Below are 27436 nucleotides of genomic sequence, written 5' to 3' on the forward strand. Positions count from 1 at the left end.
CAAGCATTCATTTAGCAAAGGATACAAGAATGAGGCAGATGAAATAGAAGTAAATAAAACCAAGTTTGGCCTTCAAGAGACCAACAATGTTGCTAATCAACAGACATACAGATAACTAATAAGAACTTGGAAGAGTAAATATGTTATAAAAAACCGAGGAAGGACTGAGAAATAGGGATTGATAAGGCTGCAGGATAGTGAGGGAAGCTTTTGAAAGTGTAACCGAAAACTGGAAAGATGAGCAAGGTTTCATTCCCAAAAAGGTACTGTGGCCATATCTGCATAGTTCATTCCCTTCATGAAATTCTCTCACACGTTCTCTCCCACTTAATCTACCCATATAATCTCAATTTTGCAACCACCTATTAAGACACCGATAAATATCAATGCTCCAGGGCAGAAGGAAATATAAAGAAAAACTACCTGACAACCAATGTCTTGAAAGAACAGAAACATTTTAAGCATCAAGACCATCACCTGAGGGAGGGTGGGGGCGGGAAGAGGAGGCCCGCCTTAGGGACGTCGGCCAGCTGCGCGGGATTTGGGGTAAGGAAAGCGGAACCAGGCTGGGCGGGTGGGGCCGCCAGAAGGGGTGGGGGTCTGCTACCCCAGAGGCGTTTGGCACTCGCTCGCCGCGCCCCTCGCTCTCGATTGTGGGGCCTGCCGGTCAGGCCCTAGGCCGCGGCAGCGCGCGCAGCCGCCCCGCCCCAGCCGGGATGCAAGGATGCTCGACCCACCTGGTCCATCTTGGGTATCACCTTCTGCCGGCCCCCCATCTGGAAGCGCAGGAGGTTGTAGAACTCCTCCGGGCGCCCCAAGCACTTCACGAACTCCATGCTAGCGGCAGGCGGCAGGTTGCCGGGGCTGGGCGCTCAATACCCGCACACCTCTGGAAGACACCGGCCGGCACTCAACGAAGGATTAAAACCAGAAGGCGCGACGACTGGGGCGGAGCAGAGGCGGGCCCAGAGCGGGGCGCCACGCCCACTTCCCCGCCCCCCCAACGGGTCTCCGGCTCTCGCTCCACTTCTCGTGGGCTCGCGGGGTGGACTGACGGGCTCTGATTGGCTAGGACCGCTCGCCCCAGGAAGACGCCGGCCAACCGGCGGTAGGATGAGGCTGGCGTGACGACCATACCCTCTAAGCTAATTGGAGAAGAGAAAGGGGCGGGCGAGCGGGATTGGTGCTTCTATGGGGGTGGGCCTTTTCCTCCACTTCCCCAGGTGGAGGTTGGAACGCGAACCCAGACCCGAGCTGGGAGTGCAGTGGATCCTGGCTTCAGGCGTGCGTGGGCTTTTGGTGAGAGCCCAGCAGGCGAGAGTTCGCTACGATTTTGTCAATAATCCCACCACGTGTGTAATCGTGTTTGTCCTGCCGGCCAGATTAGCTCTTCAGTGACGCACACCTCCTGTGCTGTATCTGCGCGAGGCTGCGGACCATTTAAAAGGCGGGTGGGCCCACCATCGAGTTGGCGTTTATCGTTGACACAAGAGAGCAAAAATCATTTGCGGCACTTAACAGCCCCATAAAACACCGGGCACCTGGTCCAGCAGTAACACCCCTCCTTTTCCGGCTTCACAACCCTCAAAGCTTTTCATTTCTCTCTGGGTGATTTTATTCCTAGAATTTCAACTCTAGGACCTCTTTTTAATGTTTTGGACCCCACTTTGTCCCCAAAATGGATCTGAAGCGTTTCTACCCCTATGTAAAGAGTGATGTGGAAATTTATATCTCCATAGTGTTTTTGTTTTTTAAGAGAGCGCGTGAGCGAACAGGCAGAGAGGGAGAGAGCGCCTGGCTGAGCGGGAATTCCCCTCCCCAGCCCCTCGCGGGATTTCCCCACCCTGAGGTCTTAATCTGAGCGAAATCAAAATCAAAGGTCAGACCCTTGACCGACTGAGCCGCCCAGACACCCACTGATCACGGTTTTAGACTGCGCTTGTTCCCCACCCACCACCACCGCCGCTAATCCTCATCCTGTTCTAGTTTTTCCCATAGTATTTATCACGTGCTAATATAATACAAAATTTGCTTTTGATGTTCAGTGTCTTGTTTCTTCTTCCTAGAACGTAAGCTCAATGATTGACAGACCTTTATTTTGTTCACTAACATACCCCCAAGCATCTAGAACAGTGCCTGGCACATACTAGGGGCACAATGAATATTTACTGAACTGCCCTGTACCTCTTCTTCCTCCTCTTTGATGTCCCCCAAAGTTATGATGTCCATAACTGAAATCTCTCTCCCACTGAAACGGCTTCTTCAGTTAATGGCACTAACAGCGTCCCAGTTGACTAATTATCAAATCCTGATGTCATCCCTAACTCCTTTCTCTTCCTACACCTGCTCCCTTTGAAATCGTTCATCAAGTCTATGGAGCCTAAGAAATAAACCTCTTTAGTCTTAATCTCTCCTCTTTGATGCATCTTGGTTTAAGCCCCATCTTGTCTCCCAAACTATTTTTCAAGTCAACTTCCCATCTCTTTCCATGCATTCCCATGTGATAGCTTGAGTAATTTATCTAAAACACACACTTTATTATATTGCTCTCGTGCCTACAATTCTTAAATTTTAAATTCCTTAAAGGAAATGCCTTTCAAGATAAAAATAAGGATTCTGGCGTAGAATAAAGACTCCCTCATCAATTGGCACCTATATTCCTGTTTTTGGATTTTCACTGCCTTCTATTCCATCACTACCTTACTTTCTAGCCCTGATCCAGCCCTGGCAGCACTTGCGGTTCCCAAACAGGCCACAGTATTTCATACTCCAGTCTCTGCCAGAGTAATTCACCTCCAGAATGCCCTTCCTTGCTCTTCGCCTAGCTCTTCACCCTGATGCCTCAGAGTCATCACAGCTCAAGTGGAATCCCTTTCCTTCAGAAATCCTTTTCTAAAGTTTCCTGGCCTCTCCTTTATCTGTTCTTTAGATTCAACAAACATCCACTGAACACCAACAATGTGGCAGACACTGGGGTAAAAAACAAAGATGAGCAAGATGAGGTTTGACCCCAAAGAGCTTCCAGTGGCATCAGACCAGAGGAAAAGACAGACATGGCTGATGGAATGGTGTTGCTGTTTATTAGAGACATAGTTGGATTCTAATCCAGCTTCCTGAGTCTGACCTAGGCGCCCAGAGACTGCATATACAAATAGACAATGGCCAGACCATACACCGTAACAGAACTCCAACCCACAACCTCTGTACAATAGGCCCAGAGTAGTCAGGACAAGGTAACTTCTCTATATTTTGCCCCTACTTTCAACTCAGGGCCAACCAAGAGAGCCAAATATACTCTGCAAGCAAATCACGTTAAGATAACCCAGCTCCTGGTTAGACTGCTTCCAGCTTCTTCATGCCAACCTCCTCCAACCCGAGCACACCTGATTCCTTCACCTTTGTTCATTATAAAGCTTGTCCACTCCCCTGCCTGCCTCTGAGTTTCGGCCAATGCAGGTGACAGGTGACAATGGCTCATGCCCTTGCTCTAGCAAGCTCTGAATAGAGAGCCTCGTTTGTTCTCATTTCCATAGACCCAGTACTTCCATCATGTTCAGTGGATGCTCTCGTCTTGAACCTGGTGTATTCCAATGATCTCATTTCCGTCTCTTCACTGTGAAGTCCTCAAGGTCAGAGACGCTGTCTAAACATAACATCTGGCACAGTGCTTGCCACATAACAAGTCTCCACTACTTTTTGTGGAATAACAATGTTTGCAACTGGGACTGTACTGGAACTTTTTTTTTTTTTTTTTTTTTGTATTTATTTGCTTGAAAGAGAGAGGAGAGCAGAGAGCAAGAGCACAGAGGGAGAAGCAGACTCCCTGCTGAGCAGGGAGCCCAATGCAGGGCTCCATCCCAGGACCCTAGAAATCATGACCTTAACCGAAGGCAGACGCTTAACGACTGAGCCACCCAGGTGCCCCTATACTGGAACTTCTAGAACACACTTATATCCTCCCCGCCCTCACACAGCATTTTTTCTACAACCTACTGAAATACTTTTAACATTCTTTGTAATAAGCCAGCCTCCTCCTATTAGTGTAGGGGTTTGCTTGTGTTTTTTCTCCTTGTGTTCCCAGAACCAGCATTTAGGCCGCCTGTCAGAAATACGTATTGAATGGCTAGGGCCACTGAAACCTGACATTAAATATCAAGTTTTTCACAATTATCACAAAACTCGAGTTCAGGAGATAAATAAATCTTTCCCCTAGAATCTGTTGAATACAAATCTCACCTCTCCAGATTACCTGGACTCTCCCTCTATGTATCTCATCCCTCACCTGCAATTCTGTCAAGCAAGAAGCCCCTCCTTCCATCCAAAAGGCACAGGGACAATCTGAGTAATTCCCACTGTTCCACACCACCGCCCCCATCACCTCTTTCCTAGTTCCCATTCACTCCACTTATGCCATCCTTTCCCTCCCTCCTTTCAGGACTAACTGAAACTTCCTGAGAGCCTCCTGCCACAATGAGGGAGCATGGCAACTGTGGTTTCGGTCAGCCAGCCACGTTTCTGCTTCTACATTTCTTCCACACTGAACCCAGCCTACGTACTTCCACTAGAATTCTGATGGTGCTGACAACAACCCCTACAACTCCACTGCTGGGCGCTGTTTTCCCCACTCAACAGACTTTTAGTAAGTCCCTGAAGTCAGAGGAATATGAAGTCTGCTCCTGAGAGGTCAGATCAGGTGTGAGAGTTATTCTTCCATGTTCTGTTCTGTAAACTTTTTATCACTTTAATCTTTTGCTATCTGTAATTTAAAAATAATAATAAAATGTTTAAATAGAAAGGATTCTCATTCACCCTCCTGGCCTTCTACCGTTCTTACCCTCACCACTTTCAACTGTGGGCTAATACAGCATCCATTTCATTGGTTTTGAGCCTCGGCTACTGGGTACTGCTGGAGAAAGTCGGGAGGTGAAGCAATCTAGCCTGGATCTCCAGTATGGCTCTACAACCCTTCCCTGGAAACCTAAGTGGCTCTAAATTCCCAGAACAGCTGTTACAAACCTTCCCCTTCCTCCTTTGTACTTCAAAAGACCTCGCCTTCGGTGAATTTTCTCTGGATCTGTTTTTCTCTCCCTATCCTGGCCTGGTCATCTTTAAGTGCTGGCGCTGGTGTGCTCTCTCGCCCTGCTAGTGTTTCCTCTCAACTCATTTACAAATCCTCACATTATAGCCACCCCTTAACAAGTGACTCTCCTCCCTGACCTCTTTTCCCCTTTCCTTCAGGACTAACCTTCCTGAACAGCAGACCACCCTCATCACTTCTACTTCCTCGGCTCCCATGCAGGTCTCAGCCCCTTTAGACTGGCAGCCACTCTGCACAAATTGCTCTCTTGGGAGGTGATCATGACCTCAAATTTGATCAACTGACAAATCCAAAGTCCTCTTCTTATTCTCCTCCTTCAACTCAGCGTAAGCCAGTATTATGGACTATCTGCTTCCACCTGAAGCTTGTTTTTCCTCCTGTTACATTTGATCTTTCATTGGCTTCTTTCTGTGCTCTTGCCCCTTCAACACAAGACTTTCTCTATGGTTCCACTGTGATTGCCATCTTTTCTCATGCCATGTGATGGCCCTTGTTACCCTTCTCTGTCACACCATGAGGAAAGCTCCCAAATCTGTGCCTTCCAGCCCAGCCTGCATCCGTGGAGAGCCAGGGCTATGTCCTAGCTATGCTGTCCCCCCAGCTGCAGTGCCACACAGGTGATCACCTTCCCTCACAGAACCTGCTCATCTCCTGGCTGGCTTTCCCTATCAGCAGCTGGGCTGGGCTCCTCCGGTGCAGGTGCCAGACCTGAGCCATCTTCAGCTTCCACACCTACCCCCCATCCCGGCCCAAGTCTGCACAGCTAGTCACCCAGGAGCCCAACCCCATGATGCCCTTGTACCTCTCCTCCTTTCCATTCCCACTGCTGTTTCAAGGTTCCAGCACTTTTATCAACAACAGCAACAGCGTTTTCCTTTTTCTTTTTCTACCAATCACAATGGGTGCAGACCCCCATGCAGGCCGTGGTGCACAGCCCTCCCCTCGTATCTCTAGAGCCTCCCCATCCCATCCCCCCTTGCACTCTGAAGCTGCTGTACTGATCGGATGTTGACTTAGAGGAAATGGGCTGGACACCATCTTTGCCCCAGCTTATACCTAACATTTCACACTTCTGTTATCCCATATGGGTTAGAAAGGTCAATTCTTATTAAGGGAACATATATATGTGTGTGTATATGTACACACACACACATTTTTAAGATTTATGAGAGACAGAACAAGTGGGGGGGGGCAGAGGGAGAGGGAGCAGACTCCCCGCTGAGCAGGCAGCCCAACGTGGGGCTCAATTCCAGGACCCCAAGATCATGACCTGAACTGAAGGTAGACCAGAGCTGAAGGCAGACACTTAAATGAGCCATCCAGGTGCCCCCCCCACATATATTTTCACACGTGTGTGTGTGTATACACATACACACACACACGTAAAAGTGCATAAATATATTCTTGTAGATACAAATAGCAATTAACTCAAATAGTATTTTCACAGCATCTGGTCTTGAAGTAGGGTTTTACAAACTAATTCAAGTTAAAAAAAAAAAAGTGCAGAGACATGGCCTCTGAGAACTTAGAGATTCTCTCCAAAACACCCTTGCATCCTGTTATGGACTGAATTGTGTCCATTACCCCCACCACACCCCCCAGCAAATTCTGACACTGAAGCCTTAACCATGTGGGATATCTGGATAGGACCTTTGAAGAGGTAAATAAGGTGAAATGAGGTCATAACTGTGGGGCCCTAATCCCTCTATAGGCCTGGTGTCCTTCTAAGGAGACGCAGAGGCCCCAGGAGTGCCTGCACTTAGAGAAAAGGGCCTGAGAGGGCACAGCAAGGACACAGCTGTCATGCCAGGAGGGAGAGCCCGGGACAGACCAACCTGCCGGCACCTTGATGGGACAATTCCAGCCTCCGGGACCGCGAGAGCAGCAATTTCTGTGGTTTAAGTCTCCCAGACCGAGGTGTTTACTTAGGCATGCATAATCTAAGGCCAAAAGAACTGGCACTTCTGTCAAGTAAAAGAGATAACTGAGGTATAGTTGTGTAAGATTATTTAAAATATGTGATGCAAAGGAAACACAAAGCAGGAAGGATTCAGATTCGATGTCAGAACTGTCATGACTGAACCGGGTTGCTAAAACTGGTTGCAGGAAAGGATCTAAAGGAAAAACAGACCACGGAGAGGCACATTTGAAAGCAGAGTCAAAGGATAGATCTTAGTGGATTACACCCTTTTCTACACTCTGTCCCAAAGAAGGGTAAAGGTAAAATGGGTTTCACGGTAAAATGAAGTTTGGAAACAAAGTGTTTTACTTTGCTCTACCGCAGAATTTCTTGGAGGCTTTTATGAGCTCCACGAAGGTCCAAGAGGGGGACATTTGATGATAGAACCCTTCATCTGTGAGACACCACTGGTGACGATTCTTCCTAGGGGTCTATTTTCAGAGCAGAGGGATCAAAGGAAGCTTGGCTACTTTCAGTGACATCCTCCTAATGGTGTCAGCCACCTGCTGGGGCGGTGCTGGGCAGTTACAGAGGCCCGATACCGAGAGGACCACAAAGTAGTGCGTGCCCTTGAGCCCTGTTAGCCGTGTGATCTTAGGCAAGCTCCTCAGCCTCTGGTCTGGAGTTCAGTTTCCTCATCTATAAAACACGTACAGTGAGTACTCATCACCACGGGGATTTCTGCAGATATGGCAAGAACGAGGCTAAAGGCTTTCCATGGGAGTATTCAGACAATGAACTATCCTACAGGTTACACATCTGACATAGTGGCTTTCCCCACTGTTAACAACTCTTGGGGAGGTGCTGGGCACAGTACGTTCACTCATGCAAATCACTACCTTCTGCAGGCCAGAGGCTGGTGCAACAGAACGAAATCCATCTGTGCTCTGCCAGATTTCATGTAGGGCAGCGTACTATGGACAGAAGAGCAGCTGTGTGCTCACCCCCTCCCTACCCTGTTCCTTTGAAGTGGACCCATCAGGCCAACTCAGTGAGCCCTACTTAGCCGCCTTCACTTAGGAGCTCAGTTATTCCCAGTGTAAAGAGACTGGACCACCAAATAAAGACGACAACAGAAAATAACAAAGAGCTTTATTTTCCTGTCACCGTCCTACTTTCTTCTAGCTGTCGCTAACAACCTGACAGTGTGTCTCTACCACCCTTGATTCCTGCACCATTCAACATAGCAACAGTCACAAACGTATCACCTTACGGAGAACATAAATACTTTTTTCTAAAGCTCACTGGGCACAGCAGGAAGGTGGCCAATTTCCCTGGTCCCTCTCCTCCTCCCACCCTTCTCTTGGGGTCTCCATCCCACGGGAAGGACCCAGGCGGGAGGCTGAGTCAGCCTCAGCCTCCTCTCATGTGCTAATCCACCCTCACTGCTGGATCCCTCTAGGGGAACAAAGGAAGGGAATTCCGTTTTCCCGTTTTTTTCAAATGGAGGGCCTAACAACCAAGGTTTCAAACACAAAACCAAACACCTGCAAAGCAATGTTGAGGCACGGCTGTTTTCAGGTGCTTTCATTTTCGTCGCCGCACTGGGAGGTGTTTCCTTTTATCGTCCTTGTGACTTCTCCTCATCTTTCACAATGGCAGAATCAGATGGGAAGAATTAACCAAAATAAGAAAAAAATCTAACCCTATAGAAACCGCCTTCCACCGAACTCCAGTGATGGCTCGCAACAGTCCTGACATCCATCCCCCTGCCCCAACCAGCCCTCTAATTCCTGTAGCCAGGCCCAAACACTGACAACACCCCCCTTTCTGGACATTCAGGAGTCATGGCCCCTGAAGGGCCAGGTTCTGTGCAGACGGGGCAGGAGCACCCCTAGGAGATCTGGACCTGCGCTTGCCCGTCGGGTGGCAGCCTGGGCTGGCACTGCGGGCACCACCAGGTGAGCCTCTGGAAGCCTCCTGGAGGCCCAAATGCCTCTTTCATGACCCGGTGCCCCCCAGGGCACTGCTCTTTCTGGTAGATCTGCGTGTGCTGCTGTTTGCCCTGGAATTTGCCCTGAAGCCAGTCTGCGCTGAACTCCACCGCGTGATCCACGAGGGCCTCAAGGTGCTGAGGACTGAGGAGCGAACCGAGAGAAAGGGGATGGATCCCAGCTCTGTACAAGGCTTCATTCTTAATGATGTTCCCTGGGAGGAGGCAGGGAGAGGACAAGGGAAGGAAAAAGAACACACTGGTGAGAGCCCCATCCACAAAATCAGCAGAGCAGATGGAAGCTGGCATGACGGCGGCAGGAGAGTTCTTCCAGATGACCTGGAACCAACTCTGCCACGGCCTGGGGGCTCCTGGGCAAGTCACCTGCTCTGAGTCCACTTCCCTGTCTGCCAAGTGGGTTGGCTAATACTCACCTTTAAGGTTGTTGTGGTGAAATAAAATTCATGTGCGGCCCACGTTACAGCAAAGAGGTTATCAAGGCAGGCTAGGGAAGCTGACTGCCTGCGTCTGAACCCCGCTCAACCAGATCCTAGCTATGTGACCCTGGGAGCTTCCTTAGCTTCCATAAGATTCACAGTCCTCACCTGTAAGATGGGGATCGCTTATGTCGGCTGTTATTATTGTCGTTAGTAACAATGACTAGTCAATAGAGCATTAGCTCTTGCTGTAAATATCCCAAAGGCGCTTTCTGGAGGTCTGTCTCCCTCAGGGTGCAGGGGCTCCCACAGTCTTAATGTGAAAATGCAAGGCCACTGTCTGGTGAGCCCCCGGGGCCTCCTCCCCGCTGAGGGGAGCTGTGCCTGCAGCAGGCACCACCACGCCTTGGAGATGAGGTGGTTTTGTCATCAGCTCACTCAATTGCCTCAGCAGCCAGTCACAGGGACACTCAGTCCTCTGTGGAGGTAGTAAGAGCAGTCAGTTCTTACAGTTCTGCTAGTTAGCTGTTCTAGTTTTCAGATCGCTCAGCTCTTTTCCCCACCTGAAAATGCTCATGGTTTCATTGCTCAGGACACTTGAACAGAGCGAGGGAACCTGCTTCTTCACTCATGTCTTTTAAGATCCTGACAGAGGCCTGAGGCATCCGTGCTTTGCCAGCAGGCAGCTCCTCTGACCAAGAGAGGCCCCATTAGCAAACACCCTGCTCTCCCTAAGCAAATTGCACAGCTTCCGGTTCCCGGCAGATACTGGCTGAGTAATCGAGTACCCCCTGTGTGCCAGGCACTGCACCAGGCAGTGCAGGATTCCAAGAGAAAGAAGACACGACTCCTGCCCTTTAGGAAGTTATGCTATGATGTGGCCACAGGCAGATTCCAGCTGATAATATAATTAGGATGTGAATTCTGAAGCCAGGACAGAAGTTAGAAATTGCCTAATCTAACTCCCTCAGTTTATTTTTTTAAAGATCTTACTTTTTTATTTGAGACGGAGGTGGGGGAGAGCATGAGTGGGTGGAGAGGGGCAGAGGGAGAGGGAGAAGCAGACTCCCCACTGAGCCCCAATATGGGGCTCGATCCCAAGACCCTGAGATCATGACCCGAGCCTAAGGCAGATGCTTAACCCACTGGGCCACCCAGGCGCCCCTAACTCCCTTACATTAAAAATGAAGGAAGTGAAGCTAAAGAGATTAAGTGACTGCCACAAGCACGCAGGAGGTGGGTCTTATCCCTTTCCCATCAGTCATACCTAAGCCTGAGAAGTATCTTTGGTCCAACAGTGTATAGCAGACAGGCTGCTCCTGGCCCAGAGCTTCCAAGGCTTGTCCTCGATCGAACTTCTCTGACAAGATGTCAGAGGTGGGTCTGACCATGGGGGAAGAGCTCCAAGACATCTGACAATTATAAAATGCCAGGAAGCCACCACCACCAAAGTACAGGACCAACCTAGGAAGAAAGAAAAGATCCTAAGTGCATGCTGTTCAGGGCACACACACATACAGCTCCCACTCGGAGACTCAAGTCACATGTCCATAGTGCTCCCACTCCACAGCCAAGATTCACCAGGGAAGCTAAGAACCCAAAAGAGAAAAGGGATGGCTCTGCCAGAATCATAAAAATCTCATGGCTAAATGCAGTAATTAAAAGAAAACATATATATCGCTCCATCTTCCTGATCACAGCCATACACGTTCACTGAAGACCACGTGACGTACAGAAGCCTCAAAGCTCAGGAGGTGTGGCTACCCGCACAAAGGCAGAGTTTGTTAGGAAGGACAGAGAAATGGATGCTAAAGAGCCACCGCTCCCCATCCAGGCAAGATTTACCAAGAAATACATACGCACCCATACGCCCATGGACTTCCTGAATTCCAAGGACAGGAGAAACTGTCTGAACTTTGATAAAGAAATAATGGGTTACTGTGTAAGGGCAGATAATCAGACTGCAACTCGACTCCATATCTGAAAGGGAATATCCATGTATCTGACCTAGATGGTATTCTGATGTGGAAGTAAAAGGACAACCTTGTTGAGAGAGTGAGAGAGAGCGAGCGAGTGAGAGCATGTGATTCGGGGGAGGAGCAGAGGGACAGGGACAAGCAGCTTCTGTGTTGAGCACGGAGCTCAGGGCTTGATCCCACAACCCGAGATCACCACCTGAGTCGAAATCAAGTCAAACGCTGAACCAACAACTGAGCCACCCAGGTACCCCTAAAAGGACAACTTTAGAGGAGAAGGCCTCAGAGATACATCTACCGTGGTATCTCACGTAATTACTCAAGGAAAAATAAATGCCCAACAGAAATGAGATCAGCAGGGATTTCAAGCCAAGGGGTGAGGGAGAGGGCAGGTCGTAAGGGGCAGCCCTGGATTGCATAATATTTACTGTGAGAGACCTAGAGGACTGGACGATAGCACAACAGAACTGTGACGTGTTAAGAAGGAATTCTTGAATCAGAAGATACCCATGTTGACCACTGGAAGAGAGAGAGAGGTTCTGTGTGGTCACTGAGGAGCTGAGGCACTTGGAGCTCCTTAAACACTGGATTAGCTCAGTGCTCACCAGTGGAAAACAAAGAGGATGAGGAGGACGAGACGCCCACCTGAGCTCTGGATGGGGGGGATATCGCCTTGCTGAGAACGTCTGGTCAGAGCACTGACTCTAAGCAGATGAAGCAGCTTAATAAGCTCACTGGTATGAAAGAGTCTGATACTGGCCTGCCCCCATCGGCACTCTGGGATTTGGCCGCCGAAAAGCAAACACTGTAGGGTGATCAGCCTTTGTAGGTTGCAAGGTGTACAAGGATAATGTGTGCTGATTCGGGGGACCCAAGTACATTATCAACGTGAAGCAGTTTGCCAAGTGTGCGGTGGATCTTAGTGATCAGGTAGCACCTACCGACACAAGAAGGAATGAGAGTCGGCAGAATATGACAGTGGACAGAAATAAGTATCAAATTCACATTCCACTGCCTCCTAAGACTGATCCACTAGTTACCACGATGCAGGGGGAGGAAAAACCTATGTCATATACAGCGATGTGGCTGGTTCTAAGGAACAGATTCAGAAACTGTGGGGAGTGGTTGAAACTCTGTTACTTTATCCAGAGACGTTTGTTAACCTTGACACTGAGCCTCCCAAGGGTGTGCTGCTCTTTGGTCCACAGGTACAGGCAAGACACTCCGGGCTTGGGCAGATGCTAACAGGACCGATGCTTGCTTTTAGAGCAATTGGATTTGAACTTTTACAGAATAATGTCGGTGAGGGGGCTTGAATGGTTCATGAACTCTCTGAAATGCCCAGAACAAAAATAGCCTGCCTTATCTTCTTTGCTGAAAGCGATGCTATTGGAGGGGCTCATGTTGAGGATGATGCTGAAGGAGACAACGAAGTGCAGAGAATGATCCTGAAACTGATCAATCAACTGGACGGTTTTGACCCTCGAAGTAACATTAAAGGGCTCATGGCCACCACCAGACCTGATGGTTCGGATCTAGGACTGACGAGGCCAGAGAGACTGGACAGAAAGACTGCATTTAGCTTACCTGATCTAGAGGGCTGGACTCACATTTTTCAGATTCGTGCTCGTTCAGTGAGTGTTGAAAGAGATGTCAGATTTGAATTGTTAGTGTGCCTGTGTCCCAATCGCTCTGGTGCTGAGATGAGAAGCATCTGCAGGGAAGCTGGTATGCTTGCCATCAGAACACAGTGAAAAATCGCTACTGAGGAGGATTCCTTGCAGGCTGTAAATAGGGTCATTAAGTCTCATGCCAAATTCAGAGCTACTCCCTGATATGACATACAACGGAGCCCTGAAGGCTTTCACGAAAACGCTGCTTTTCATTAGAATCCTAACCTTATTAAAGAGGCTTGTTAATAACCATTACACACACAAAAATAAAAGGCTGCAAAACTGAGTAAAAACAAAGAAGATACCCATGTTAATGTGTTTTTAGTATTAATTAATTTAGTTATACATAATTAATAGTATCATATAGTTAACAATCTGGAACTAAAATTCTAAACTATCTCAGCAAACGCAGGAAATAGGGTAAAAAAAGTGTTGAACTAGAAATATTTCGAAGGCCTCCTCTCAGAAGGATGAAGGAAAGGAGCAAAACCCAATTTTAATAAGAAGGGAGACATGTTATTAATGTTATTAAACACTTGGTCATTATTAACTAAGAAAAACTACGAGTCTAATTTAAAGGGAACGTTATTACCAACAGAAAGAAGATGAATAGCAATACTTGCAATTTATACCCAACAGGAGTGGAAAAAGGGGGGGGGGGGAAGAAACTTGAGAAACCCAACAGAAGAAAAGAAACGAGGTATTAAAAAAAGGCAAATGGGGGCGCCTGGGTGGCGCAGTCGTTAAGCGTCTGCCTTCGGCTCAGGGCGTGATCCCGGTGTTATGGGATCGAGCCCCACATCAGGCTCCTCCGCTATGAGCCTGCTTCTTCCTCTCCCACTCCCCCTGCTTGTGTTCCCTCTCTCGCTGGCTGTCTCTATCTCTGTCAAATAAATAAATAAATAAATCTTTAAAAAAATAAATAAATAAAAAATAAAAAGGCAAATGGAAGAACATACAAACACCACAGTTACCACATTTCAAAACAAAAGAGTTTTGGTTTGAGTTTAAAGAGATATAGAAGCCAGATACTCACTCTAAGAAATATACCTAAAATCAGTTAAAAAGCACACCTATAAAGCACAGACTATAAAAAGACCAAGTGGGGGGCCAAACACAGAGTGGCATTATTACCATCAAGAAAAGCAGAATTCAAGATCAAAGGTAAATAGAGGGTATGTTATTATTTATTTTATTTGTGTGTGTGTGTGAGAGAGGGAGGGAGTTGGAAGGGAGGGCCAGAGGGAGAGGAAGAGAGACTCTTAAGCAGACTCCATGCTCAGCATGGAGCCCAACAGAGGGCTCAAACTCATGACCCTGAGATCATGACCTGAGCCCAAATCAAGAGTCTGATGCTTAATCCACTGAGCCACCCAGTGCCCTGAGGGTATGTTATTATTTAATAAAGCTGCAAAGAACCTATGAGAGTCAGAGACCTTGATGCTTTGAACAACAGGGCAGCAAACATAGAAACACACTAGAAAGACAAGGAGAAACTTCATACAACTACAATCACCCTAGAGGATTTTAATGCTCCTCTTCCTACCTTTGGCATATTAAGTAAACAAAAAAGAAGAAAGTATAGTTTGAATTATCAAATCACTAACCTGTTCTTAATAGTTACAGAAGGTTTTACTTCTTATGAACATACTATCTTCATTTATGTACATAAAATGTAAGCAAAGATCAATGATGTGTTTGCAAATTTTAATAGATGCCCAAAGTATATGTGTTAACTCTGTGACAATAAATTCGAAAAGCTAGTTAGGGAGGAGGCTTGTTAGTGAAGAGCATTTCAACTGCCCCAGCTGGTGGCTAATCTAGCAACCAGCCCAGGCACCAGCTTCAGGCCATGAGAGGTTTGCTGGGAGGCTCTGAGCTCTTTTTGCGCATCGGAACTTCTAGAAATGACCCTCTCTTCCCCTCTTCTCTCTTTATGTGTGGACATAAGGCCTGGGACTGCAGGAGTCTCCTGCTGCTGGTCTAAGGACGAAACCAGCATGTGGGAAAAGGCACAGACAGGAGAATCACAGAACATGAAGCCCAAAGCTGGGAACTGAGTCAACACCAAAGCCCACCCTCGCCTGAAACTTCATGATCTCCTCCCCACTTAATCCAGTCTGAGTTATCCTTCCACTCCAAAGCATCTTACTAACGCTACATCATACTGTAAAGAAACACTACAGTTTTGAACATAAAAATATATCATTATGAAACTTTAGACAATGGAAGAGTAATGGGGCTTTTAGGCAGAAGGGGCCTTCTTCAGCAAGAGGGGAAAACTCAAGAGCTATTGGGAAAAATACTGACCACTGACTACCTAAAAATTTAAAATCCCAGGAGGTGGGAGGATGGGCAAAATAGGTACAGAGGATTAAGAGGTACAGACTTCCAGTTATAAAATAAGTCACAGGGATGAAAACTACAGCATAGGGAATATAGTCAATAATATTTTAATAACACTGTCTGGTGATAGATGATGATTACATTTATCATCGTGAGCACTGAGTAATGTCTAGAATTGCTGAATCCTGACGTTCTACACCTGAAGCTGAGATAACACTAATGTCAACTACACTTCAAGAAACATTTTTAAAAAATAGATAAAAATTTAAAAACTTTTTAGATTTATTTATTTTAGACAGTGAGAGCACATGAGTGGGGGGAGGGGCACAGGGTGAGAATCTCAAACTGACTGCCTGCTGAATGTGGAGCCCGATGCGACTTAGGGATCCATTCCATAATCCATGAGCTTGGGACCTGAGCTGAAACCAAGCGCTGGACATTTAACTAAGCCACCCAGGTGCCCCTAAAAATTTATAAACCCTGAAAGCTAAAAGGCACAAACACTGTCAAAGGACACAGGCAGAGTTGAAACAACAGTGGCACCAGATATCACAAAGATTAACACGCAATATACAAAAGCCCCTGCAAACTGATAAAAAGTATTCAAACAACTCAGAACTAGTTAAGAATTCAGCTAAGCGAGTACTTATGCAAGGACGAGAGGATGTTCATTCTCAGTGACCAGCAATGACTCCTCTGGGAATCTACAGAAGTAATAATCCTGAACATGGACAGAGTTTTACACACCAAGATATTCTCCTCACCATGAGCAGACGAAAACTAAGACAATTCTGTCCCTAAATTCAGAGTGCACTAGTCAAGCCATAAAATGTCCTTCAGAGCCATCCCTCTGGAGGGATGTGCTTGTTGGGAAAGTTCTTCCCTTCTTCTAAGCTGCCCCAGTATGTTTCCACCCCTCTCTGGATGCAGACCACAGTCTACTTTCTATCATGGGTACTCTTCCCTAGGAAGTGGGCTGCTGCAGAGCGGGGGGGATACCCACCTGAGTGAGCCCACAGAGCCCAGCCCCAAGCCTGCACAGGGGCCGTGTGAAACACCACAGACCCTGCAGAGCCATAGCCCACAGTCTGCCCAACCACACCATTACCTTGGAATGGGGTCCCTCCAGTCGCCCCTCTTGTTTGCTTTCTTCGCTCTGGAGAACTCGTTCACCCAAATGCTGCCGAACAAACCAAAGCTGACCTGCAGCCACCTCTCAGCACCTTCTGCAGGCGTGTCTCCCCGCAAACGCTCCAAACCATGGTCTCCCCTGGGAGCAACAAGCTCCAGGGACTGAGAAGACGGGTGAGAGATCTTCTGGCTGCTGGGTCCCGAGGCCTGCTTTTGGTCCGAGGCCTCTTCCTTCCTCTCTCCTTTTTCTAGAGACTCTGGCAGTGAGATGTTGCCAAGGGACCCAAATTCTTCATCTGGATCAAATCTAAGGAATAATTTCTTTCCATGGACCTAGAAAAAACCGAACATGATCTAAGGCTTTGCCAAGGACTTGTTTGTGCCCCTCCCCCCCACAATGTGTTACGCTGAAACTTAACCCACAATGCGGTGGTATTTGGAGGTGGAGCCTCCAGGAGGTAATTAGGTCATGAGGGTGAAGTCCTCGTAAATGGGATTAGTGTCCTTATAAAAGCGGCCCCAGAGGGCTCCTTCGCCCCTTGCACCATGTGAAGACAGCCAGAAGGTGGCGGTCTATGAACCAGGAAGCAGGCTCTCACCAGACACCAAAACTGCCCTGCTATGTGATCTTGGATTTCCAGCCTCTGGACCTATGAGAAACGAACTTCCGTTGGTTACAAGCCACCCAGGCTGTGGTGTTCTGCTATAGTAGTCTGCATGGCCTAAGTAAGACAGCCTTACAGACCCAGAATAGGGAAGACTAGAAGAGGTATGTGCAGATGTTTATCCTATGCAAACTTATTCCTTCTTGCCTCTTCCGTGAAGCTTTCCCAAGTTGAGTATTTCGGACCTGCCTTTTGCTCTTTGCTCCAGTGGTATGGGCAGTTAGCACATGGTTTTCAAAGTGACTGAAAGCTAGAAGAATTGGATTAGCAGTAACACAGATCCATGCCAGATAACAGGCCCACCCTAGAATAACTGAGGGAAAATGCTCCCGATGTTTTCACAGATTGGCTGAGAAATAAATATAAATTGTCATCTTGTATTTAATTCATAATACTTCTCTGTTAGAAATAATCAGCACGCACACACACATACACACACCATACACAAACTGACTGCAGCTAAAGTACTGCGTTTTATATATTGTAAATAAACAACGTATTTTACACATCGTAAAATTTGGTACCTCTCACTCACTGAAATAGGATTTGGTAGAAGAAATGGCCACGAGAGAACTCACAACAAAAAAACGACAATCAATAGAAACTGAATATTGACACAAAAACTAACCAACGGATCAAACCATAAAACATATATAATATGTACAAAGGAAAAGAATTCACCTCATCCCGAAGAAAATGATTTCAAGAAAAGAAGATGGGAAAAAGAAATATATGTAAAAGAATGTTCCAGCTGCTTTGTATTCTATTTTCATATTGCTAGCCCTACTATGCAATGTGCATATCCAGATTCCAGGATGAGCCAGTTCTGCATGATCTGAAATTCAGGCAGCCTTTCAAAACCAAAACACCTGGCATCAATAATGGAAATGCCTGTGTTACTTTTTTGGCCTCCAAAAGTACATACTTAGAGACCACAGTTCTGATACGATCTCCAACTTGTCAATTAGTATGAAAAGTTTGAAATCCTCTCCCTAAAAGAGGGCATTCCCTTTCTAAATAATTCCAGAATAACTCATCTGCAAATGTGAGCACAGCAGTGGCTGCCACGTATCAGAAATGGCTTAACTGAGCTACACAAAAAACTGAGCAGGAACTCAGAGGGCATAATAGAATTCGCTCCAGAAAATACTTTCTTGGGGCGCCTGGGTCGCTCAGTCGTTAAGCGTCTGCCTTCGGCTCAGGGCGTGATCCCGGCGTTCTGGGATCAAGCCCCACATCAGGCTCCTCTGCTGGGAGCCTGCTTCTTCCTCTCCCACTCCCCCTGCCTGTGTTCCCTCTCTCGCTGGCTGTCTCTCTGTTAAATAAATAAATAAAATCTTTAAAAAAAAAAAAAAAAAAGGAAAAGAAAAGACTTTCTTGATGCAAATTCACCAGCATTGGTATAATGCTGATGAAAATATTTGTCAAATGCCCCTCAGGGTCAAAACATTTAGCAGGTCAAAAATGCCTAGGTCAGGACATCTTTGTGTTCTCTACAACTACGGCAATTTCTACTGTCCCTCTTTTAAATTCATGGGACATTGTTGTTACTTCAATTAACTGACCATTAACTGAGCCTTTACAATGTGCCAGGCAGTATGCTAGGCTCTGAGGGGATACTGATGAGGAAGGCTCCACTTGCTGGGGTTAATGTAGAGCATGAAATCAGCCACAATACCTGGCTCGCTAAAGTATAACACAGAGGCCGCTGAGGGCAGAGGAGGTTTGGGAGAAGGAAGTAGGCCTTTGGAATGCCTAGGCCTGTGTGACTACTCTGCGGCTGGAATGCCACAGGGAGGTGCCTTCCTGAAACTTTCCTAGCCCCAAAAGCCGCTCTGTGGCCTAAGCGATGTAGGCTTTGCCCCTTGGGCCATGTTTAGCAGAACTTGGCAGAACATGCATATTAGCACATCGTATCTTTCCCGGAAACATATCCTCCCAGTTTCAGTAAGACCCCCCTCGTCACACATCACATGCTTGAGGAACAGTGATAAGGATTTGTGATTATCCTCAAGCACCAATAAAAGCGGGACCAAAGAAGAGCAAAGGGTCTTCGTCTCTTGAGTGTTAAGCCCCGTGCCTTCTCTCTTTCACAGCAAAGTTTGGAGTAATCTTTCATCCGTTGGTATAGGGATTGCTGGCCATTCCAGCATCCACTAGTTCCCTCTGGAAACTAAGTATTTGAAAAGAAGGAAATTCTTTTTTTTTTTTTAAGATTTTATTTATTTATTCGACAGAGATAGAGACAGCCAGCGAGGGAGGGAACACAAGCAGGGGGAGTGGAAGAGGAAGAAGCAGGCTCACAGCGGAGGAGCCTGATGTGGGGCTCGATCCCAGAATGCTGGGATCACGCCCTGAGCCGAAGGCAGACACTTTAACCGCTGTGCCACCCAGGCGCCCCAAGAGAAGGAAATTCTGACACACGTTACAACATGGATGAACCTTGAAAATATGCTCAGTAAAAGAAGTCACAAAAGGAGGCGCCTGGGTGGCTCAGTCGTTAAGCGTCTGTCTGCCTTCCAGGACATGCATCACATGGAGCCCTGGGTCAGGTCTGGCTTCCTGCTCAGCGGGGAGTCTGGGAGTCTGCAAGTCGGCTTCTCCCTCTCCTGCTCCCCCTGCTTGTGGACTCTCACTCTTTGTCAAATAAGTAAATAACCTTTAAAAAAAAAGGAAGTCACAAAAGAACACATGTTGTAGGATTCCATATATGTGAAATGTCCAAAAAAGGGCAATTCTATAGAAACAGAAAATAGATGAGTGGTTGCTTAGGGCTGGGGGTGGAAGGCAGGGGTGAAATGGGGAGGGACTGCTAGTGGGCACAAGGTATCTTTCTGGGGGGATGAAAATGTTTTAAAATCTATTGTGGTGATGGTTGTACAACTCTGTGTGAAGACACTAAAAGCCACTGAACTGCACACTTTAAGTGGGTGAATTGTATGTAATGTGAATTATATCTCAGTAAAGCTGTCATATATTTTTTAAAAATTGGAGGACTGGTTAAAAGTCTTAAGTATGTAGGGGGATTGGATGAGAGCTCCCACACCATCCGAACTAGGATGGAATAGAAACATTAACAGTCATGTAAGTCATGTGACAGTCATGTACTCAATACGTACGCCCCATGTACTCTTTCTCAGGCAGCTACTGGAGTACATGCTTTGCAAAATGAGAGGGTTAAACGAAGGAGAAGATAATGGACAGGGTGTAAGGAGACTACTGACTAACTCCCAATATCCCTCTACCCTCTTCCCTACTAACAAATCTACCAATTTACAGGGACCTCAAAAACCTCTGATTTAGGGAGACCTCAATGTCTTCAGCTAAAAATCTCTGTCTCCCAGACTCCCTTAGAGATGGAGCAGCCAGTGAAATACACGCAGGAGTGGTCAAATGTGGTTTCCAGAAAAGCTCTTTGAAACAGGTGAATCAACTTCTAGGTCCCTTCTGCCCTATCTCCTTTCCTTCCTCTTTCTTCCTGCCTAGAATGTAATGGCTGGAATCTCAGCTGCCATGTTATCACCATGAGGATGAGGGTCACACCCCAGGGAGGGCAAAGCAGAAGGAGCTTGGTGCCCAATGATCTTGTATTGCTCCCATACCATCCTGGACTGCCTCCTCTGGACTTCCCATTATGTCAAGGGAGGGGAAAAAAAAAACACCACACAAACTCCAGACACGAATAAGCTGTTCTGAATCCGTTATGAATAATCAAACACAATTCCAACACAGAAACTGGAGAACCAACAAGGAAAGACAGAGAAGGAACATGCCAGAAAAACAGGTAGCACAGAGTGGAGCCAATCTCTTCCCTGCTTCGTTAGCCCACTGCACTCATTCTATCTCCATTTGCCTGTCTACAACTGCTTCTCAAACCTGAAATGCCCTTTCTTTTCCTTTTGGTCCATCTAAATCCTCCATCCTTCAAGGTCCAACTCAAATCCCACCTCTTTCATGAAGTCTTTTTCTTAATAAAAATATTTTATTTATTTATTTATTTGAGAGTGAGAGAGTGAGAGAGAGAGAGAGCGATCGAGCGCAGAAGCAGAGGGGAGGAGCAGAGGGAGAAGCAGACTCCCTGCTGAGCAGGAAGCCCACATGGGGCTTAATCCCAGGAACCTGGGATCATGACCTGAGCTGAAGGCAGAGGCCAAACAGACCGACCCACCCAGGTGTCCCCATGAAGTCTTTTACTCCAGGCCACAAGGACCTCTTCCCTGCTGAGGCCCTCAAATGGGGCTTAATCATATGATGCCTTCCTTCCCCTTCACTGTTACCTAACAGTTTCCCCTGTTGTTGATACAGGTCTTACTTTCCAAATTCAACTCTCAGATCCTTAGGAGGTAGAGGTGCAAAGAAGGGAGCACAGTGATGAGAACTCACCCCCCAAATGCCAGGCAGTTCCTGAAGGCTGTGACCCTCAGGGTTCTCGGGCTCCCACAACACTGATTTCTGTCTTGGTTTACTAGGAAACCAGCTCACAGTTCTATCTCAAGGCTCCCTGTCCACACATTCTTCTGCCCACTCAGACATTCCATAAATATTCTCTGCGAGCCAGCTCTGTGACAGGCACAGGTGAAATGCTGGGGTTCCAGAGATGAAAGGATCTAACCCTGCCTCTGCAAACCTTGCGGTAGTCTGGGCAAAGAGTCCAAAAGCTCTCACAGAGGGGAGCACAGAACTGGAGGTCAGGTGGCCTGGGCTCTAGCTAGCTATGTCAACTTGGGTTGAGTGTTCTCTCTGAACCCCTATCTCCAAATGCAGAAAATGTAAGTGAAGGTCTACAAGACCTCTTTCAGTTCTAACCAAGAATGGCTTTGTAACCCGCGAGGTGTGTGTGAAGACAAGGTGGTACAAAGAGAATCACCACTTATTGAGCCCCTGTCCCACATATAAAGTCTGTTTAATACAATTTTAACCGCTAAGTGATTTATCCCCATTTTACAAGTGCAGAAACTACAGCTAAGAGATTAAGTAACTTGCTTCAGAGCACACAGCTAAGCAGCAGAGCTAATTTATTTTTTCTATAGCCAATTACCAACATATGCTTCCTAAGAGCCGGCACTCAGCAAAGTGCTAGGCATACAATACTGATGGGGGAACAGGCCCTGCCCCATTGCTCTGTCTCCTGCAACTCAACCAGCAGGACAAATTCAGCAATGAGGATCCACTAGGAGGAAGTACAGGGTGCCCCACAAGCACAGAGAAGTCTCTCCCCACCCTTAGAACAGGCAGGCCAGGCTTCTCAGAGGATGTGATGGCAAGTCTGAATCCTGAAGACAGGAATTACCATGATCACATGAAGGGACGGGAACGGGGGCAGAGTTGGGGGAAAAAAAGGAAGATCCAAGCAGGGGAGCAGCATGTCAAAATCATGGGCAAGAGGATTGGGAGAGGAGCCCCATACAGTTCAACAAGACTGGAAGAGAGATTTGGGACAGGGGAAGAAATGGGCCTAGAGAAGGACACACAAGTCAGACCACAGGAGCCCTGGGAGCCCCTTGAGCCAATTCTACCTTATGCTCAGGGTATGGATAAGGCCACCAGAATCCAGATCAGAAAGCTATGCTCTTTCCTTACGTCCTTGCTACTTCCCAGCCACAGGTGCACATCAGTCAGCTGGAGTGACCAGAATCACTCCAGACTCTCTAATTTGGAATCTCCAGCTCATGAGTGCATAGGGTACTCTATCTAGTTCTAAAGGCCACTGAGATGCCCACTCCTGGCTGAGAAACATCAGACCTAAAGAGGCGGAGCTGCGTGGGGTTCCTAGCGTGGTTGCCTTGGGCACAAGGAATTGATGGCATCAAAGTCTTGAGATAAATTCTAAGGGAGTCACAGGACGGGCCAATGGAGCCGGCCCATTTACATGAGGTATGGGACAAGCCCGGAAGAACTCACCTGGGTGTCTTGGAGCCACAGGGACTGGAAGCTGGCAGGGTTCAGCTTCTTACTGCTGCCCCCTGTCTTGACCACCTCCTGCCCCACAAAGGGGGAGACCAAGTGGTGAAACTTTCTCACAGATGGTCCTTCCGGCATCCCTGCAGGCAGAAATGGGGAAAAGAAGCCACTGACTTCACTAGTTCTTCTCTAGCATTTCTGGTGGGTGCCAAGTTCCAAGCTTTCAAGCAGCTATTTTTTTGCCATTGACTTGAAATGCATACATGGCCAAAAGGGGGTGTGGCTCGGAAAAGGGGTCAGATCAAAGAGAAGGACCAGCTGTGGCTAGGTGTGGGTCAGTTTCCCAGTAATGGTTTCCCTTTCCAGCCCCTCTCACCTTCTTCTCACCTCAAACACTTACTAAGCACCAACAGTGTGCTAAGCCATCAGGTCATGGGAGTCTTGTGGCACCCTGAATGGGAGCTGGCCCTAGGTACTTTTTGCCTGCACGGTGGGCCCGCAACTCATCTCCACACTTCCTCTGTCCTCCTCCTTCAGCAATACCAATCATTCGAACCCACTACTGCTGATTTATCTCCCCACTTTTACGGGAGAAACAGTGACGGAAGAGAAGACTGTAAGGGACACAGAGACAGATGTGAATCTGGTCCTCCCACGACCACCCCACTAGAAGGGGCACTGTGTATGTGATGACAATGCAGAGCTCAGAACCATGACAAGTGCAGACACAGGGTCATGTTAGTTCAGAGCAGGGAGAGGCCACCTCCAGCTTAACTGCAGATAATTATCCCTGGAAACCAAAAACAGCTGGGGTTGTTTTAACCCTGATGTATGGTTATCTGTAACCCCTATCCCTCTCTGCCCCAAATAACCCAAGTTCACTCAGAGTTTATGTATAAAGCCTTCAGATGTTTGAGTCTGAGTGGTCTGTAACCTGGCTTCTCAAAGCTAGGAGTTCCTCCCCATCCCCCTTACCCAGGGCACACTACTTAACCACCTGTCCTTGTCCCCCCCCTGCACAAGACTCTGTAAGTTATGAACTCAGTAGGTACTGCCAGAGTGGTAGCTATTATAGTTCACCAATTCTAAAAAACAATTAAAAATTTCTAAAATGATGCCTCTTACTATATCCATGCTTTCTCATAGTTGAATTATCAGCACATTCAATAATGTGTATTTTACATTTGATGGCGCTTTATATTCGTTAAAAAGTAGTGTTGTTTCCCCTAATCAGACCTTCAAGACACTGGAGAGGCCATACTGACAAAAGTGCTGGGTTGCAAGACTTGCCTGACTGCAACCCACCTTAACCTCAACCAGCTCTCAGTGCCCAGGTCATCTCTAACAGAGGAAGCTTCTGGAAAAGCTTTCATCCGAAATGCACCTAATCCTTGAAATCTCAACACAAGCGCATAGTTTTTAAGGTATACTTATGCAGAAATAAAACTGGGCAGCAAGTGGTCTCTGCTCTGGCCTTAAGAGAGTAGAAGCGGAAAGGACACAGGTTTGATGGGGCCGTCTTGCCTACCCTCAAACCCCCTCCCTCAAGAGGCTAACTGCAGTGAGGCTGGTTAATGGCTCCCTAGGGTGCCACACTGAACGCGGCAGGGGAGAGGGGCGATAGGGAGTCCTCTTTTCTAAGGTTAGCCACTCACTCCCCAAGGGAGACTCTAAAATGGCTGCTTATCCCAATTCTTTCCCGGGGTGAGGCGAGGAGATGGGGGGCCGCGGAGACAAGGCTGAAGGGCACTGGGGGAGGCTCCCAGGGGTAAATGCAGGGCGGCACAGTGGCAAACCAACCAACCAAAAAACTGGGCCAGGGGTGCGGCTCCATAAGGGATGCTCCTTCAAACTGTCGGTCACTGCGTTGGCTCGCCGGGACGACGGCGCGCAGGCCGCGGGAAAGCCGGGCACTGCCAACGGCAGCGGCTCCGCGCACCGCCGGGCGGAGTCCGCGCCGCCTCCCCGGCCTGCTCCCCGCTCCCCGCCCGCGCGGGCCACGGCGAAGGGCGGGCGGCTGCACTCACCGGCTCCGGACCCGGGCCCCTCGGTCCGCCCCAGCACCGAGGCGATGCCCGCACGCCGCCTCCCGCGCAAGGCGGAGAGGGCCGCCCGGCGTCCGCACACGCTCTGCCCCGGGATGGACGCAGAACGCTCCCGGGAGCCGGCAGCGGGGATAGGTCCCGAGGAGGGGATGGGAGGGGTGGCGCGAGGCTCCTCCTTCGGGGGGGGGGGAGGGCTCGGGGTTCCGCCGGGGCGTGGGGTAGAGCGGGACTCCGCCCCTGGGGCGGGTCCGGGGGCGGAGCCCCGCTCTGGCAGGGGAGGAGCCCTGCTCTGGCAGGTGAGGGCGCGAGGCTCCTCCCCTGAGGGGGGTGACTGGAGGCGGGGCCGCGGCCGCGCCTGGGGTGTAAAGGGCGGGAGAAAGTGGGAGAAGGGCGGAGGTACACAGATCTGGCGCATCGTAGAAACGAGACAAACCGCCTTGGAAACATTTATTGTCTTTCGGAGACAGGCGGTTATAGAGAAAAGTGAAGTTCCCGTATAGGAGAACTTTGGGTAGTTTGGGCAAAGTCTTTGAGTTGATTTTGAACGGCTTCCAAGCTCACGTCATTTTGCAAAGGAAACAGGTTGTCAAGAAATTCTAAGGAAAAATTTAAAGAGTGGGATCTTTCATTTTATATTATTTGAATATTATTGATTTTGCCATAAGCAAATTTTGCTTTAAAAGTAATATTTAAATTTTTGTTTTCAGAGAGTAATAAAGATAAAACGATAGACTATTCAGAAATATCTATGTTCCATTGTTAGTTCTCCAAAGAGGATGGGGAGCCAGCAGTTTCCAGAAGACAGCAGGGAAATTTGGGGAAGTGCCAGAGCAGGTGTTCCAGAAACTGTCCAGGATAGCAGGCACCACGGACCCGAGAGAGTCCTGAGGAGGACTTGGTCAGCACAGGAGACAGGCCCAGTTCTTTCTCAGGTTGTGTCCTGCTGATTGAGAGGGAGCAGTACAGGTGGCCTAAAGGGAACAGGAGCAGAAAGTGAGGAGAGGAAGGCTAGGAAGTCTTGGGGTACTGAAGTTTCACAACACAGTGGGACCCTGGAGACAGAGGGAATGAGGTTTGCAGGTGCTGAGTTTCCAGGAGGGATCCCGAGAACCTTCTGGTCTCCCTCTTTCTACATCTGGCTTCTTCTGGAGAACAACATCCCCACTAGGAGGCCCCCTGCTGTAGAATCAGGTGTACACAAACAGTAGCTTCTGGAGCACCTAAATCCCCATTCTCTAGACCTTGGCTGAGCTGCAAAGGAAACCAGAATCACAATCATTGCCTCACCTCTTGGAATGAATGCCTGATGCCTAAGAAGGCTCTGCAGAGCCCAAAGAACTATGAAATTAGGAAACCAAATGGTTCACAGAGTGACTCTACCATTTATAATAATAGCTATTTGTTGAGCACATACTATGTGCAAAGCACTGTTGTAAGCTCTTTATGTTAGACTGCCTCATTGTTAGTTGTGGGAAGACAAGCAAGTCACAGTATCCCTGTATCTATTCATGTTTTAAGTGAGATATATATGGCTTTATCATGGAAAGATCATAAAGCAGGGTTTCTCAAACTTTAATATGCCCCTGAATCACCTGGGAATCTTATTCAAATGAAGATTCTGACTCAGGTTTCTTTTTTTTTTTTTTTAAGATTTTATTTATTCGACAGAGATAGAGACAGCCAGCAAGAGAGGGAACACAAGCAGGGGGAGTGGGAGAGGAAGAAGCAGGCTCATAGCGGAAGAGCCTGATGTGGGGCTCGATCCCATAACGCCAGGATCACGCCCTGAGCCGAAGGCAGACGCTTAACCGCTGTGCCACCCAGGTACCCCCTCACTCAGGTTTCTAACAGGGCCCAAGATTTTGCCTTTCCAGCAAGCTCCCAGGGGCTGCTGCTGTTGCTGCTGGTCCAGGGACCACACTTGGAGCAGCAAGGACTTGGAAGTTGATAGGCAGTTGGCAGGCATTCAATAATAAGTGTTCTTTGAATGAATGATTAAATGAGATACTAGATGCAAAACACTCATAAACTGTAAAGTGCTGTGCAAGTGCATGTAATCATCATTCTAGGACAATAAGGCTGGGGAAGGACAAATTCCTAGAAGAGTAACTCCGTAGAACAGCAGTGAAGAGTACTGTTCCTGCATCAGACTACCCGGATCCAAATCTCACCACTCAGTGGGCAGAACTTGGGCGAGTAATTGCCCTTTCTGTGCCTCAGTTTCTTCATCTGTAAAATGGAGTGAAATGCGTACCTCAACTGGGCTACTGT

The 27436-nt window shown here is 47.9% G+C and overlaps 2 protein-coding genes and 1 pseudogene across 3 annotated transcripts in view; 1 reads left to right on the top strand and 2 right to left on the bottom strand.

Annotated features, from left to right (window-relative positions):
• The window catches only part of FDFT1 (farnesyl-diphosphate farnesyltransferase 1), a 35291-nt gene extending 34367 nt beyond the window's left edge, over positions 1-924 (bottom strand). Inside the window, exon 1 of the mRNA XM_040626448.1 lies at positions 738-924. Coding sequence (XP_040482382.1) covers positions 738-836 — 99 coding nt within the window. The 5' untranslated portion in view covers positions 837-924. The remainder of the gene's footprint in view (positions 1-737) is intronic.
• A 7209-nt stretch (positions 925-8133) lies between these two features.
• On the bottom strand, positions 8134-25281 carry NEIL2 (nei like DNA glycosylase 2). Of its 2 annotated transcripts, none has more exons than XM_040626453.1 (5): positions 25148-25281; positions 23121-23260; positions 16532-16887; positions 10696-10892; positions 8134-9206 (listed from the first exon to the last, which is right to left on the bottom strand). In XM_040626453.1, the coding sequence occupies exons 2-5, from the start codon at positions 23256-23258 to the stop codon at positions 8893-8895; spliced, it is 1005 nt and encodes a 334-aa protein (XP_040482387.1). In that variant the 5' UTR covers positions 23259-23260; positions 25148-25281; the 3' UTR covers positions 8134-8892. The 2 variants fall into 2 exon arrangements, with proteins under 2 accessions (XP_040482387.1, XP_008703292.1); XM_008705070.2 differs by lacking the exon at positions 25148-25281 and adding an exon at positions 24925-24945.
• Positions 11302-13266, top strand: LOC103675971 (annotated as a pseudogene).
• Positions 25282-27436: the final 2155 nt, after the last annotated feature.

The sequence above is a fragment of the Ursus maritimus genome, unplaced genomic scaffold (genome assembly GCF_017311325.1).
Source record: "Ursus maritimus isolate PB19 unplaced genomic scaffold, ASM1731132v1 scaffold_11, whole genome shotgun sequence".
NCBI classification, from domain to species: Eukaryota; Metazoa; Chordata; class Mammalia; order Carnivora; family Ursidae; genus Ursus; species Ursus maritimus.